The sequence below is a fragment of the Carassius carassius genome, chromosome 13 (assembly GCF_963082965.1).
Source record: "Carassius carassius chromosome 13, fCarCar2.1, whole genome shotgun sequence".
In the NCBI taxonomy this organism is placed as follows: domain Eukaryota; kingdom Metazoa; phylum Chordata; class Actinopteri; order Cypriniformes; family Cyprinidae; genus Carassius; species Carassius carassius.
In genome coordinates, this window is record NC_081767.1 from 9,646,574 (window position 1) to 9,663,181 (window position 16,608).

The 16,608-nt window shown below is 38.5% G+C and overlaps 1 protein-coding gene across 2 annotated transcripts; it reads right to left on the bottom strand.

Annotated features, from left to right (window-relative positions):
• Window positions 1-6,305: 6,305 nt before the first annotated feature.
• On the bottom strand, window positions 6,306-14,790 carry LOC132155956 (hepatocyte nuclear factor 6-like). Of its 2 annotated transcripts, none has more exons than XM_059564748.1 (2): window positions 13,372-14,790; window positions 6,306-9,714 (listed from the first exon to the last, which is right to left on the bottom strand). In XM_059564748.1, exons 1-2 carry the CDS (start codon window positions 14,432-14,434, stop codon window positions 9,422-9,424), a joined length of 1,356 nt encoding a protein of 451 aa, XP_059420731.1. In that variant the 5' UTR covers window positions 14,435-14,790; the 3' UTR covers window positions 6,306-9,421. The 2 variants fall into 2 exon arrangements, with proteins under 2 accessions (XP_059420731.1, XP_059420730.1); XM_059564747.1 differs by having other exon boundaries at window positions 13,357-14,789.
• Window positions 14,791-16,608: the final 1,818 nt, after the last annotated feature.

Below are 16,608 nucleotides of genomic sequence, written 5' to 3' on the forward strand. Positions count from 1 at the left end.
AGGAGGACAGCGTCATGTGTCCCAACAACAGCTTGTCCCGCCCCTAGACTTTACGTCACTTCCTCCCCGCGGTCACTGGCTTGAACTCGTAACCGCGGCATCACGTGAACGTAACCCACTTGTCTTAACACTTTTAGCTTTCTGGCGGCCAACTTTTCTGAGTTAAAACGTTTTAATGCAAAATAAGGCTATTCTTCATTAACTCCGTAAAGCCTGAAATATGAAATAAAAGTCAGATAATTGAAAAGTTTATTTTAGGCTACCTTTACACAAAAATATAAGTGAGATCTACAAATTCTGCATTTGTGATTTATGTTTTGTATCATTTGATACATGAGACTTTAATGGCCCATAGTAGAGTGATATAGTGAGGATACCCTTACAAAAAAATATTAAATAAAAAAATTGAGGTATACTTAGAGTTCATTTTAAGTAACTAAACTTGAAAAAAGAAAAAGAAAACCAGGACCTGCAAGGACGTGCAAGTGCGTAGAACAAATGACAAAATAAAGGCCAATAAAATAGCAAAAAGTTCAGCACACCATGACATACATTTTGCTAAGTACACTTAACAAGAAATTTGAAAGACATTTTCCAAGTATACTTTAGACTATAGGCTACTTACTTCTTTTAAGTTGTGCTAGTAGTATACTTGTATACACTTGCTTGGGACTAAATTGTTTAGAAAACAATCTGAAGTGTACCAATAGTAAATTTTGAGCACACAACTAGGATAGGCCTACATCCTTAACATCTAAGTGCTTCTTTAGTATTGCAACTAAAATTGTAGTGAACGTTTATTTACTAGTTTCACACTTTTAGCCATCTGTTTAGTTTTTACACTGCAAGTAGGATATAGGCTAATTGCAATATTTTTTTTTGTTTTATTTAAATTTTTTAAATGAACTTTACATCATACATATAGTTAACTATTTGTATATATTATTTTTGCTCTCTATGTCGATCCATCGACTAAACCAGCATCCAGTTTTTATTATGTGTTCAATAAAAATACCCATAAGCCAATACAGACATTTGTTTCAGTGCATGAGTGCTTATAAGAAAAAAATATAATTATACTTGCAGTATAAAAACTATACTAATAGTTTACTGACATTATCTTTCAAAGTGTGCTAGTATATAACTAGTAAACTAACCACATGCTTACTATACAAGTTTACTTGTTGCAAAAATCTAAAACTAGAATTAGATTAGTGAACTCAAAGTTTATTACTGTTACACTTAAAGTGCATATTAACTAAAAAGCAGGCCAATTAACTTAGGCTTTACTCAGTATTGAAATAGTACACGTATAAGTATGCTACCTTGAAACTACAGAAAGTTCACTTGGAAAATATAATTGAACTTTACTTAATGAAATGAATCGGAAATTTTTGTAAGGGAAGTTATTGCACCATTATAGTCTAAAACAGCAAATTAGTTGTATAACGTTATTAATTAGATGGCTCCTTTTTTGTATTCTTTTTATTACTAAATTTCTATATGAGATTGAATATTCCTATATAATTAATATTATATAAACTGATTTACATGTACATGTACAGTATGTAATATGCAGAGACCACTTTGAGAATGGCAATCTAAATTATATTTAAAATTTTTGATTTTTTTTTAAAACCAAGAATATAAATAAAATGATGAAAAGGCTATGACGTATAAGCAAATGTTGGCCATTGGCCATATGATTTTCTTGCTTCCACTGAAGCGCAAGACGGTCTTTAGAACTCAGATCTTGGTAAACAACACGAACAACAAATTTTGCCCATGAACACACCAAATTCTCAAATTCATGCTATATTTTCAACAATTTGTTTTCTCTAGATTGTCATTGCACACTTGTATTTAGTTAGTCGTAATTTGGACAAGTGGACTTAGATTCAAATGAATGTCAGCTGATGTTACCATGTGTAATCTCTATTAAGTTTTATCTGTCCCAGGGGCCTCATTACAAAACTCTCCACTGTCTTTTCCCGTTATTAGATATCTTTTAGCACACAGGTCATGGGTGATTGGTTGAACAGATGTTTCTTGCATAAAAGAACAAATTGATGCTCGAACTGACCTTTTTTCTTGTTTCTTTTCTTTGCTTTTCTTTTTGTGTTGTGTTGTGCCACCTAGTGGTCTTTATTTAGAATCACACACTTGATCTAAGAAAGTATATCAGTACAGTATATATTACAGATGCAGTATTGTGTGTAGTGTGCTAATAAAATATTTTATATGTGTGTGTGTGTGTGTGTGTATGTGTGTGTGTATATATATATATATATATATATATATATATATATATATATATAGTACAGACCAAAGGTTTGGACACACCTTCTCATTCAAAGAGTTTTCTTTATTTTCATGACTATGAAAATTGTAGAGTCACACTGAAGGCATCAAGGGCTATTTGACCAAGAAGGAGAGTGATGGGGTGCTGCGCCAGATGACCTGGCCTCCACAGTCACCGGACCTGAACCCAATCGAGTTGGTTTAGGGGTGAGCTGGACCGCAGACAGAAGGCAAAAGGGCCAACAAGTGCTAAGCATCTCTCGGGGAACTCCTTCAAGACTGTTGGAAGACCATTTCAGGTGACTACCTCTTGAAGCTCATCAAGAGAATGCCAAGAGTGTGCAAAGCAGTAATCAAAGCAAAAGGTGGCTACTTTGAAGAACCTAGAATATGACATATTTTCAGTTGTTAAACACTTTTTTGTTATCTAAATAATTCCATATATAATTCCACATGTGTTAATTCATAGTTTTGATGCCTTCAGTGTGAATCTACAATTTTCATATTCATGAAAATAAAGAAAACTCTTTGAATGAGAAGGTGTGTCCAAACTTTTGGTCTATACTATATATATATAGCTCAAAGAACTAAGACTTTTTCTATGTACACAAAAGGCCTATTTCTCTCAAATATTGTTCATAAATCTGTCCAAAACTGTGTTAGTGAGCACTTCTCCTTTGCCGAGATAATCCATCCACCTCACAGGTGTGGCATTATCAAGATGTTGATTAGACAGCATGATTAATGCACAGGTTTGCCTTAGACTGACCACAATAAAAGGCCAACCTAAAATGTGCAGTTTTATCACACAGCACAATTAGGACTGCCTATGCATAGGGCCCGGGATCTTGTGCAGCGCCCCTGGTAACCACACCAGCCCAGGACCTCCACATCCAGCATCTTCACCTCCAAGATCGTCTGAGACCAGCTACCCGGATAGCTGTGGCAACAATCGGTTTGCATAACCAAAGAATTTCTGCACAAACTGTCAGAAACCGTCTCAGGGAAGCTCATCTGCATGCTTGTTGTCCTCATCGGGGTCTCGACTTGACTGCAGATCATCCTTGTAACCGACTTGAGTGGGCAAATGCTCACACAATTAATGGCGTCTGGCACTTTGGAGAGGTGTTCTCTTCATGGATGAATCCCAGTTTTCACTGTACAGGGCAGATGGCAGACAGTGTGTATGGCCTTGTGTGGGTGAGCGGTTTGCTTGGTATGGGCAGGCGTATGTTTAGGACAACGAACACAGGTGCATTTTACTGATGGCATTTTGAATGCACAGAGATACTGTGACGAGATCCTGAGGCCCATCGTTGTGCCATTCATCCACGACCATCACCTCATGTTGCAGCATGATAATGCACGGCCCCATGTTGCAAGGATCTGTACACAATTCCTGGGAGCTGAAAACATCCCAGATCCTGCATGGCTAGCATACTCACCGGACATGACACCCATTGAGCATGTTTGGGATGCTCTGGATCTGTGTATATGACCTGATCAACCTGATCAACTCTATGCGAAGGAGATGTGTTGCACTGTGTCAGGCAAATGGTGTTCTCGCCAGATATTGACTGGTTTTTGGACCCCCCAGACCCCCAATACAGTAAAACTATACATTTTAGACTGGCCTTTTATTCTGGCCAGCCTAAGGCACACCTGTGCATTAATCATGCTGTCTAATCAGCATCTTGATAATGCCACACCTGTGATGTGGATGGATTATCTCTGCAAAGGAGAAGTGCTCACTAATACAGATTTAGACAGATTTGTGAACAATATTTAAGAGAAATAGGCCTTTTGTGTACATAGAAAAAGTCTTGGATCTTTGAGTTCAGCTCATGAAAAATGGGGGCAAAAACAAAATAGTTGCATTTATAATTTTGTTCGGTGTATATATACAGTAGGTAGTGCACATTCAGGAAAAAAAATGTTTTTATTTCCTGTTGACTTACATATAATAGATATAACAGCCACATTTGTTACAACATTGTTTTGAATATCATAGAAACGTTGAATAAAAGACAAGAAAGTCAAGAAGTCTGGTTGTGATTTGCTGGAAAATCCAACCTTTTTATTTTCTACATTTTTGTGACTACAGAAATGCTGAAACATTTTAACACTGAAAAAAGCATGGTGACATCATTACTTGCGTCTTTTTTTTGTTCTTTTTTTTCTTGCTTAGCAAACACAGAAGATGATATTGCACGGCATAGAGAACAGTAGCCAACAGGAAAGAAGAAAAAAAGAAAAAAAAAAGAAAACAAAAACTATTTGATAGATGAAAAGCATGATGCATTACAACCTGAGAGTAATACCTACTGCATTCCTCCACTGAAACAGACACAACATACAGAGAAAACAGGCCTAGAAAAAAAAACAGAAGAAAAAGAAAAGTGTAAAAACAGAACTAGCTTGATACAAGATGCACTGTTCGAAATGGAAACAAGAACTACTTTTGAGAAAGAAAATGTCAGCACGTGTGTTTTTCAGTTTATCAAAACCCTCCTCCTTCTTTATAATAATTATCGCTGGAAGTAGTCCCTCTTGGACCTACAAAAAATAAATAAATATAAAAAAATGAAAAACATGATTTTGTTTTCCAGCTGATTGTCTTAGGCGCTCTCAGTATTATACGGCACACAGAGCCAAGCCTTTCTATCAAATAGGAACTCCTTTTCCACGACAACCAACTGGGATAGGAATTAATGATAAGAGCAATCCCAACATTCACATACATTGATCTATCTAAGCTAGACACTACATTAGAGGGGTGGGTCGGGACGGAGTGTAGGGTTTGGAAAGAGAAGGGGTGAGAATTCTGAAGCAGAGAGCTGCTGTGACGCTGTGGGCGAACACTTCTGCGTCATTCACTGTGGTGTAGGAGGGATTCTGGGCAGAGAGGCTCTTGGCTCACAGTAGGGCTTGATTTATGCTGTTATACGAAAGAAAAAACCCCCATAAATGCTGACAACCCTGCGACATAGGAAACCCATGGACAGCAAACCTAATGCAACAAATGAAACAACTCTGATTGTACAGCATAGCAAGACGAAAAGCTCTGCTATCATGGGCTTTCTCTTCAATCCTGCATCATTCTGCATCGTTTTTTTTTCATGATGTTTCCAAGCTGTCCATCCTATGCAGACATACAGAGCACCCAGTCATTCAGGTGAACAAATAGGCCTATAATGTCTGAGCCATTAGCAACATCAGACAGAAAGGGAATCTGTTTGCTGAAATAATGGTTGAAACAATGCTGAGTATTTTCAGGCAGGGCAGTTCATCCGATTCTGGGGGTCCAGATACAACACTTTGGCATTATATATGAACAAAGCATTTGTCTGTTTAAAAGTAGCTGCTCATTCTGATAAATCAAAAGTTTCGCAAACAGCATATAAATGACAAAATCATCGTGATATAATAGCACATGTTTTGAGTTACCTTAACATTAAATAGTAATACACACAGTTCTATCCCAGTAATTTTGTTAATCGTTAATCTTGTATGAAAACACTTCTGCAATTCTGTTTGGTGCTGCTAATGGACCAGAAATTAAACTATCACTATTAGACTCAAACTTCCGCCCTCCCCATACATGCAAACACCAATTTCTGTTTTCTGTGCAGATTTATTAGACTTTGCTCATTGTCAGTACACACGTTCAAACCAAAATTGACATATCAGATGGATCTAGGCAGCAGTGCCACATCAATTAAAAAACAACCCAGTGATGTGACCCCGCCCATGGCAGACCTGCTGCCCCGCCCACGCTCCACCCACTCAGTGTCTGACACAACAAATAGAGCAGGACTTGTAGCCCTCTGTCCCAAAAGTCACAGATTATACTGTTTAGCAGTATATGCCTCCAAAAAGTTGAACTAAGCATGTCTACATTGTCCCACTATGCCCTATACTGGTTCATATCCGTGCAGACAGGAATTGACCTCACAAACGCCAGTGCTTATGCAAAAATCACACTACCCCCCCCCCCCCCCCCCCTTTGGTTTTGGTTAGAAAATCTTTGGATGTGCGGCAATACCAATAAATCAATGATTTGAAATACAAAAGACAAAAACATTCTGGACATTTAAATAAAAAACAAAACAAAAAACAAATTCAAATAAAAACATCATACACTGCTTATTTTCCCCCGGAGGTCTCTGTGAACGGACCGTTCGGATCTCTAGCAGTACATTAGTACATTGGCCAAAGTGCCATCTATCATACAAACACTGAGGAATGTAAATTCATCAATATATCTACACCTCAGACTGTAAAATAAAATAAATGTCCATTTTTTGTTTGTTTGTTTTTTGTTTGTTTTGTTTTCCCCCAAAAAACTACTATGTACAAATCTATATTTTCTACAAATACATAAATTAAAACATAGGTTAAGTGATACAAAAATGCTATTAAATTAACGGAAACCACAAACGCAGTAGTAGAAGAAAGTGAACGAATAGACTCAGAATCACAGCAGTTGGTTTTACCCTGTAAAAAAAAAGAATAGTCAAACATCCTTAGAGTATCGGAATAACACAAGGCTTTAATAAAAAATAAGCTTCTTTTCCTTCCTGCACGTTTCAGTCTGTTATCACAGAAACTCGCCTTTGAGGACCAAAACAGAGCACTTTAGCCAAAACCATCAAAATAAATACTCATAAAGCTTTTTTTTTTCCAAAGTCACGTCAATGATTACCAAACTATTTCAGTTCTGCCTTAATCACATAAACTCTCTATACAACATAACTGTGAAAATTTATTACTATGAGGTATTCAGATATTGGTAAAGACGTGCGCGGCCTAATCGGTGGACACACCCACGGGTGATGTGGTGAGGGGGCGGGGCAAGTGGCAGATTTGGCAGGGCGTTTGAAAGGGAGGTGGCAGGAGCTTTGGTTTGTCAGCAAGAGTTGGAGAAAGCGAGAGAAATTCCTTTGGTATGTTTTCATTGCATGGTTGCACTGGCAAAAGCACCACGGTGAGAGAGAAGAAATATTCCATTTTTTTTCTTCATCAGTGGCCCTTCCACAGGCTGAGGTATTCCGAAAGTTAAAAGGTGGGTGTTGAGAGGTCAACGGTGGTTTAACACTTTGGTTCAAGCAAGGCACTCGTCCTGTGAGTTTAACACATGTCTGCCGAGGGTACTGTTACATGAGAACGGATGAGTGGTAGAGAGCATTCGAGCGAAGGAGAGAAGGAAACAGGGGGAAAGGAGTGGAAACACACCATCTATCCATCCACCTTATCATTCATTTAGGCCGTGCAAAGAGAACAAATCTTTGGTATTCTTTGGTATCATTACATTGATAAAAATTACGAATGGAAACGGACTGAGGTAGCATCTTTGGTTCACACTATAAATATCAGCAGGTCTTAACATGTTTTTTTTTTTTCTTTTTTTTCTTCTTTTCTACATGAGGAAGCAGCACTCTTTTATATATGCTTCAATGTTGTAATAGTTGTAAATACCAAATATATTTTTAAAGCTAGAACACACCACAAGAGACAACAAGGCCAGATATCTTGTGAGTTTGAGTGAGTCTATGATATGAAGCAAATGCATCACCCTGCTTCAGTCCCCATAATGCTTTCTTCCTAGTTGTGAAATGCATAGAATGCGCTCCCTCTCTCTAACTGGAGTATTGGGTTCAGGCCCGGATGGGGACACTGCGGTGGTGTTGATGGTCGATGAAGTGAAAATGATGCATTAGGCAAAGAAATAGCCTTCTGTCATGAGCTTAATGGAATATGAGCCCAATGTATCTAATATGACAGCACAAGGCATATGGGTTTGTGAAAGCATGCTGACAGCAACCAGTCAATCAAACATTTTTTTTGTACATTAACATTATAAAGATGCTCAATTTGATTGTATGCAATAAAAGTTTGAAATGAAATGTAACACAAAACAACTTGGATTTCCTCCTTCTTCCTCTAATGACAATTAAAATGCGTGTGCATTTGCTCCAGACGAAGCTTATTGTGACAAACGATGAAAACCCTGTGTTGAGTTTTTTAACCCAGACATCTCTTCAGGCTCATTAAAGTTCTTTGCAGACTCATTATTGAGTCTGCAAAACTCATAAAAATGATTTCTACTTAAAAGCTGTGTTTGACTGATGTATATGGGTGTAAAATGGTGCTGGTTAGTGTAAGTTTATCTTTGGTTTTCAGCAACTGGCATTGAAATATTTAAAATTAAGGTAAAAAGGCAGGTTAAAGCTAGCAAAAATCTCCCTGAAATAATCACAAGAAAGGACTGAGGCAGGAATGGGGTGCGGGCACAGGTGTGTCCTCACAGAGACATGTTTGGCTACTGATTGAGCTTGTTTTAGGACAAACAGGAAAACAAATTATACGTTAAATGGCTACAGAATCCACAGTCCATGTTACATTTACTGAGTTACCTGAATAGAAAGGTCACGGGGTTTATTAAGAGGAATAAATAAAGTCTGGCCTGATTTAAAAAATCTAAACAAAACAAAATACATGTGTTTCTTTGGTTCTACCATCTGTGATTGATAAGTAGTGAAGATGGCAATTTCACATGTATTTTTAGGTTCCTATGTAACTTTTCCAACAATTAGGAAGAAAGCACTATCCTGAGGGTGACATTCAGTCAAGATTCTACACCACCACCTGATTATCTTTGGCATCCCTGGCTAGATCTGGGATGCCAATAGAGGTGATTGTGTGACGTCAGGTCTTTACACCCTCAATGACGTCGCAAAATCTGGAATCTGACATCAGAGTGAATAACACTCACTCCACGTTCAAGATAATGAGCAAACATTGATGAGAAAAAGTCTTTGAAAGCAACTGATCACATGAGAAAGAAAGACGCAGGTTAGGGGAGTGTTTTGGGATGAGGAACGACCAGTGATTGGTGTTTTACTTCTTCTTCTTATTCTTTTTTTTTTTTGCAGAATGTCAGACATAAACGAAGAAAGTCCTAAATGGGAGTCAAAGCAGTCTTTGGTGTTTTTCTTTGGACATTATAAATATCAGTACTGTACAAGTTTTAAGGGCAAACGCTGTCTAAAATTGTCTCGTTTCCTTATTTAAAGCTTTTCCACCGAAGATTTTTTTCCATGATGCAGCCACTACTCCATCATGCTTTGGTACAAGTGCTGGAGGAGGAAGAGTTGGCCGAGTTGGAGCTGCAGTCATCCAGCCACTTATCGAGGCTCCGTCGACGCGCGTTCATGAAGAAGTTGCTGACGGTGGTGAGCTCCAGGCCCAGCTGCTGAGAGATGGTAATTTGTAACTCTTTGGATGGTCGCTTGTTCTCTTTGAATATTGCATGTAAAGTCCGACGCTGAACATCAGTGAAGACCAGCCGGGGCTTCTTGGAGATGCTCCCTCGCTCACTTTTACCATGCTCCTGCTCCTTTCTCTTGCATGCTGAAAGAACAAAAGGTTGACATAAAAAGTGAGACATTATTGCCTGACAATGTAAAGGACACAGACTCATATGTCATGACATGGTGTGAGTTTTTAGTAACACTTTATTTTACAGTGTCCTTGTAACATATTGCATGGACTTACTATAGTATTAAGTATAGTATTAAAAGGTAAATTATGCATAATTACATGCAACTAACCCTAAAACAAGCCCCATTCCTATCCCTAACTCTACACTAAGTAATAAATATTGTCAATTAATATTACTCTGTACTTAAGCATATAATTACAATGCTACAAGGACTTAATAAAGTGTAACTGATTTTCTGAAATCGCTCTAAAAGTAAATCAGTCAAAAACATGGAATAGACAAAACAAAATAAAACAAAACAGAAGCACTGATGCTTTTTGCAGGGTTTTGCATTGTAATTTTCATGTTCACTATATGAAAAAAACTATCTGGAACTGTCCATGGTGCTTAAATCCAACCACATGCACTGCAGATACACACTATCACGCAACCAATATGATCTCTAACTGCAAATGAATAATAATAAAAAAACACCTGTTTAACGACACTCAGCAATCAATTTTTTTATAAAAAGGCCTACTGATGGTTTCTGTCTTTGTGCGCGTAAAATCCTAGTGGGCGGCATAACTGTTATTTAGAAACCACAAGGGGGCGCTAAAAGACCGTGCGAAACCGCTTAAACTAAAGCATGTAGGGCTTGAACCGTGACACACGCGAACGAAGATTTGGTCTACAGGCAATATTTCTTAAATAAATTTGTCATTCAAATGTAAATCACAGTTCTTACCCTCACTTCTATATCGTTCATTCACACTGACTTTTTACATGCAGTAGCTAGCTTAGACAAGAAAAACGTATTTGAATATTTAATATTAATATGTATGAAGAGTTTAAACAAATATATTTAAATATTGATATAATTTAAATCAAAATGTACATATTTAATTACATTATAAATATCCTAACAGTTCGTAGTAGCTTATAGTGTCTTTTTTATGATACAAAGAGGTATAAAGTGAATAAACTCATAGTCGTATAAAAGAAGAACAAAACTATGCACGGGGTTTGAAACTTTGGGTAAATATTAACAAAAAGCAAATGACCTTGCTATCATGTGTCATAAATCAAAACCATGTCCATGCACAAGGCCACTTTGACGAGACCAACGCAGATTCCCAGGGAAATAACTGCGAACCTCTTTATCCTTCAGCACATTTGATCATCACATAGAGGTTCTGTTTGTCTGCAAATCATTAGACAGGCGCCAGATAAGCGCGCACACGAGGGCGAAGGCGCGCCCACGGTCCATCATTTCACAGTGGCTCCAGCAACAAAACAGAACCTTACACGCTCAGGCCAAAAAAAAAAAAAAGACGTTAGCAAACATTATTTAGGCTAACATATAATTATAGAATGTAGAATAGCCTATGCAATTATAATAAAACATAAGAAGTTCGGATTAGGTATGCTATAGTAGGCTATATATGGTATATGAATAGATATGAAAATATATTTCGTTTCGTTATATTCCTATTTAGATGTAAATCAACTACAGGTCTGATACGCATTTTATGATTGAATGATAATTTATTATTATTATAGTTATTGATTTAAATGTATTTTGATGTTTAGCGAAGCCGCATGCACATTTGGGTTCAGATATAGTTTCACTATAGCCTACATGAAAAAAATCATCTTGGCTTTTAGATGACAGATTAGATGTAAAATCAAATAATCTGTAATATATTACAGACTCTTTGGTCAACTATTTTTATAAGAATAAAATAATTTATTTAAGACAGTAGTTACAACAGCAATTCAGTTTAGGTAAAGTTATTCCAAAAATAATGTCGATCGCAAAATGATTAATGATTATCGACAAAAGGCTTAAAGAATGTCATTTTGATCAAATAAATGTTATTTTCATTTATTACCAAAATTACGCAAATAGGCTACTTATTATTTAGGTATGATAAAGAATATTGCATATCAGTTTTCTGTTTCTGTTTCTTTTTCTAGTTTTCTTTTTGTGATAAAACTACACTAGGATCACTTTTTAAATACAGAAGTCCTCATCTAAAGCAAACATATGCTAAAATATAAATATAAAGAGTTGAGGCAAAATACAGTTGAATATAGAAGCGTCGAAGACAAATTCACGGCATTAAAATTACACGTGAGTAAAAGGTGTAAAAGAGCTGTGACGTGAAAGACTGCTAAATGGTCTACTAAGGAAAAAAGGAGAAGGGAACAGAATTTGAATAATCAATATACCAATTCTATATTTACCTCTCAGTAGGCCGATCACATTCCGTCAACCATGTGTACTCAATCAATAATATGCATAACTGTGTCTGGAACCTTCACTAATTTAAATATTTAACGGAATAAGAAAATAATCGCACTAAAACAAAATAAACTAAATCTAACTGTAATGTATTTAGAATCCCTGTAGTGTAATAATAATTTTATTTATAAAATTATGCATAATATCCTGACATTGATATTAATAATAAAAACGAAACTTCGATACAGAGAAAAGAAATCGCGTAAGAGAGTAAAACAAAGAGTAAACTAATGAGTACGTACAGGATAATGACAGAAAGAGAAAGCAATCGACACAAATGATTTTTGCCGTGAAAGATATTTTCAGGAAAGAACATTTGTTTCAAAGTATTTTCCAGATAAATTTGTGCATAAATTAATTACTATGATATTTGTTATGGCATTTATGATGAAGTGTTCCAAAAAAAAGAGAGACACTCGCATTTGAGATGCTCTCTCTCTCTCTCTCTCTCTCTCTCTCTCTTTTTTCACTGCTGACTTTGAACGGATCAGTGGCCCCCAAAGCCGCGCGCCAATTGATTCTAATTCTCGTGAGGCAAATTAATGGAGCCCCAATCAGTTAATTAAGAAGACCTACACAGAGAACACGTCACTGGAGCTGGAAAATAGATGAAGAGATCCAACAAAGAGAAGACTGAAGAAATAAAACATGTCCCTTTCTTACAGATACTAACTGCGACATGTATTTAGAGCCCATTGCAGTAGTGCGCACACATCGAACACGGTAACATATTTACGCACACTAGTTCAAAAACAAAAGATATACACGATACATGTGACTGGGTTTTACCAAAACATGCAGTAATGTTCTAAAATAAAAAAGTAGATCAGGTCACAAACGTATTGCAAAGACAAGTGAACATTGGCACACTGCATCAATTTTCACAGATGCAATGGGATTGTGTCCACCGAGGCTTCGAGACATTTCTGATCAAACTATTTCTGTCTGCCCCTCAGGCTGTATGTAAAATCATCATCAAATAGCCCAAAACAAACTAGCAAAACAAAAAAATCAATTGCACTGGATCACCTTATCTATGCGGTCCATATTATACATCTAGAAAACAACCTCAAGATTGAAGGGATCAGTATAAATTAAAGTAGCACAACAAGCACGGAAAAAAATCACACACTCGAAAAAGTAAGTTAAGCAGGAAACCTCCAAAAAGCGTCGCAAAACCAAAGAATGCTGGTCACTCGTGAATTAGGTTTGAAGAAAATGAGATGAGAGTGATTTACTGAGGATAAGAGAAGAAGTTTATTACCTATTGTTCTCTCACCTGCGAGCCTGAGCGCGGACATTCTCTGGAACTCAGGCTCCTGCAACCATTTCCACATCCTGCGGAAGGTTTCCCGGCCAGACTTAAGTTTGCTCCAGGGCTTAGGGTTCCGGAGCAGGTCCGAAAGCGTCCCTTGCGAGCGGCACAGCACCCTCTGGGCGAAGATGGCCTGTGGGATGCTGTATCTTTTCAGTTCCGTGGTGATCCTCTGTGCCACTTCTTTGGTATTGACCTCTTCCATCTGTCCCGAACTGCTGCCGTTGTTGAGCTGCGATCCGGGCGCGGATGAGTGGTTCAGCTCCCGAGTGGAGCCCTGCCCGTGTCCCTGGACGTTGAGATGAGTGTGCGGGTGATGGTGGATGCCGTTGATCTGCACCATGCTCGCCGATGACGCGCTCATGTGCTGCTCCCCGTGTCGAGCCAACATCGCGGGGTGATGTGCCTCGAATCCGTTGGGAGTGAGCATCTTCTCGGCGGGCATTGTGGCCCCGGGGTGCGCGTAGGGCGGCAGCCCCTGCTGGGAGTTGTGAATGCCGCTCAGTCCGGATCCAGACAGCGGTGATAGGCTCTGTCCCATGCTGGCCATATCCTTGTGGTAGGGAGAGTAGAGGTTGTTCATTGGGGCCAGACCCCTATCGTCCCTCATCAAGGTGAAGCTCCCGCTGACGTTCCCCGGGATCCTTTGGTGCGGGTGATGATGGTGGTGGTGGTGGTGATGATGGTGGTGCGGGAATTTGTCGGAGACGGTGGAGATGGGCGGTAAGGACTGCAGCGGGGTAAGGGTGGTGTAAGTGCTGCTCATGCTCATCCCGGGGGGAGCCTCGCACGCCATGCTCATAGCCGGGTGCAGGTGCGTGGCGAGCCCGGGGTGCTCCGGGGGCCGGTGGTGATGATAGTCGCCGCTGTCCAGGATTGATGCCATGCCCATGGAGCGCGCATGGGCTGCCAGACTGCTCCGATGGCTCCTGTGATGAGCGCTGTCTCCGGTCATGAGATCCGCCGCGCTTTCATGGCTCACTCCGTGCAGATCGCCAATGTTCTCCATCGACAGCTGGGCGTTCATTATACGTGCAAGCGTGTGGACAAATCATCTATCTGATATAGCGGAGCAGTGTACACAGAAGTGCTCTCATTGGAAAAGTTCTGTTATTATCTTGAGTAATTTTCTTTGCGTTGTTTTCTGATTGGTTTTTCTTTCCTTTTTCGGTTTTATAAAGTTTTGTAATTTTTTGGAAATGTTATGGCCCCCGTCCCTTCAGTAGTGCATGGTGTCGGTGTGCTCGCGTCCCTCGCCATCTCTTGCCATGTCTGCTGTTGTTTCGCACACCGCTCCGTGCTGCGGCTGCCGCTCTGCTTTGGCGCGCATGCGCGCTGATCGCGGCTCCCTTGACGTCACTTATTAAGGAAGCTGTACCCTATTGCTATTAGATAGGAATGCCTCCTCCTGGATTTATAACATAACCAACCTCACACAACTGTTATACCGAGAAAATAATAATAATAAATAAATAAATGAATGAATGGAATGTAATAAAGTGTAATGCTGATTATACTTAATTAGGACAAGCAGATGACCATATTAAATCTCATTATCGGCGTGAATAATTCATGAATAAATGCAATTAGTTTGGCAGAACCTCCTGGATGGGTGTAAAAAACTAACTTCCGGGTTCACCTGGGGGCCTCTGCTTGCATTAATAATGCATATACATTAGTTCCTGCTCCAAACTTCAGATAAATGTTTACTTACATGACATTTAGTTGAAATAAGAAAGTTCTAGCACATAGAATAAATTAATATTTTTGTAATTTAAATAAATGACTGAAGTATACTGATTGCTGAATATATGTTATTGTGTACAATACAGTGGTAGAGGTTTTTTTTATTTATTTTTTTATTTTTGCAATCAAGGACAGACGGATAGGCAGAGAAAGACTGGACAGATGTTTCTATTGTTGTGCTATTAAGAGTAACGAACCAAGCCATCAGGAGTGTGTGCCGTTTCCGCGGCCTGGCAGTATAATGACACAGCACATTACGTTTCATGGGTGAACTTCATTCTGCACACAGATGAATAGGCAAAATTCTTTTATGTATCAAATCAATGTTACAATCATACGTTTGTTTATACAGTTATGGATTTTATTGAATACATATCACACACACACAAAACGTGTCAATCCAACTTTACAAAACGGTAAACATAACGATAAAAAAACAATTATATATATACAGTTAATGCAGACTGTGTAAAAGATAGGAGCCAGATCAAAATCTAATAATATAAATCGTCTTTAAAAGTTTTTAAAACAACAAAAAGAACCAATAAAAATACTGCAGGCAGGACAACAATTACCAAGGCAGTTACAAGATCCCCCTACCACTCCCCCCACACATACATTCAAGAGATATCACTTTGCACGACTTCACATTGTTTATAGTTAAAAATCGACTCCAAAAAGTCAATTTCATGTCTAGTCAAGCGAAAGAACGGGATAACTGGACAACTAGGAGTCCGGCGAAAGCGTCCATGCCCGGGTGGGGTGACAGCTTGCAGTGGTCAGTCCTAGGGCCCCCAGCCTTGGGCCCCCGCTCGTGCGTAGGGGATATGTCAAAGGTGACGCTTCAAGACTCCTAAAGCTAACAGCTGCGGGGGAGGGAGAGAGATTAACTTTTTCAGACTTTTCCTTGTTTCTTAGGGACCTGCTTAGTGACAAAACACACATAGGCCTACATCTGTCAGGGTCAAGAACAATGGCATCCAGATTAACGAGTTAAGAAGAAAAGAGAACAAGTTAAATTATGACAAATTAGAAGTCAACCTGGATCACTTGTGAGGATTTGACAAGTGGTTAACATAACACGAGGTGAATAATAATACTATTGATGATAATAATAATAATAATAGGCTACCAACAATACTAGTGTTATGGTTGTTGTTAACTGCTGAAGGCAGTTGCAATTAAAATCTTCAGAAGTGAAACAACATTGTCAGCTGAAATATAATTAGAAATAAACTAATATTTTACATATTACATACAAATACATATTTTACCTCTCATTATGAATTCAGGAATTTACAGTGGTAACAAACTCTTTCGCTCACGATATCATTTATTTTTACATAATGGCAAGCCATACAGTGCAGGTCACAGACTTTGCATTATCACCATCGACCATTAATTTGATAAAAAAGATCGTATTCAAGCACGAAATTTAGCAGCCAGCCACATCTG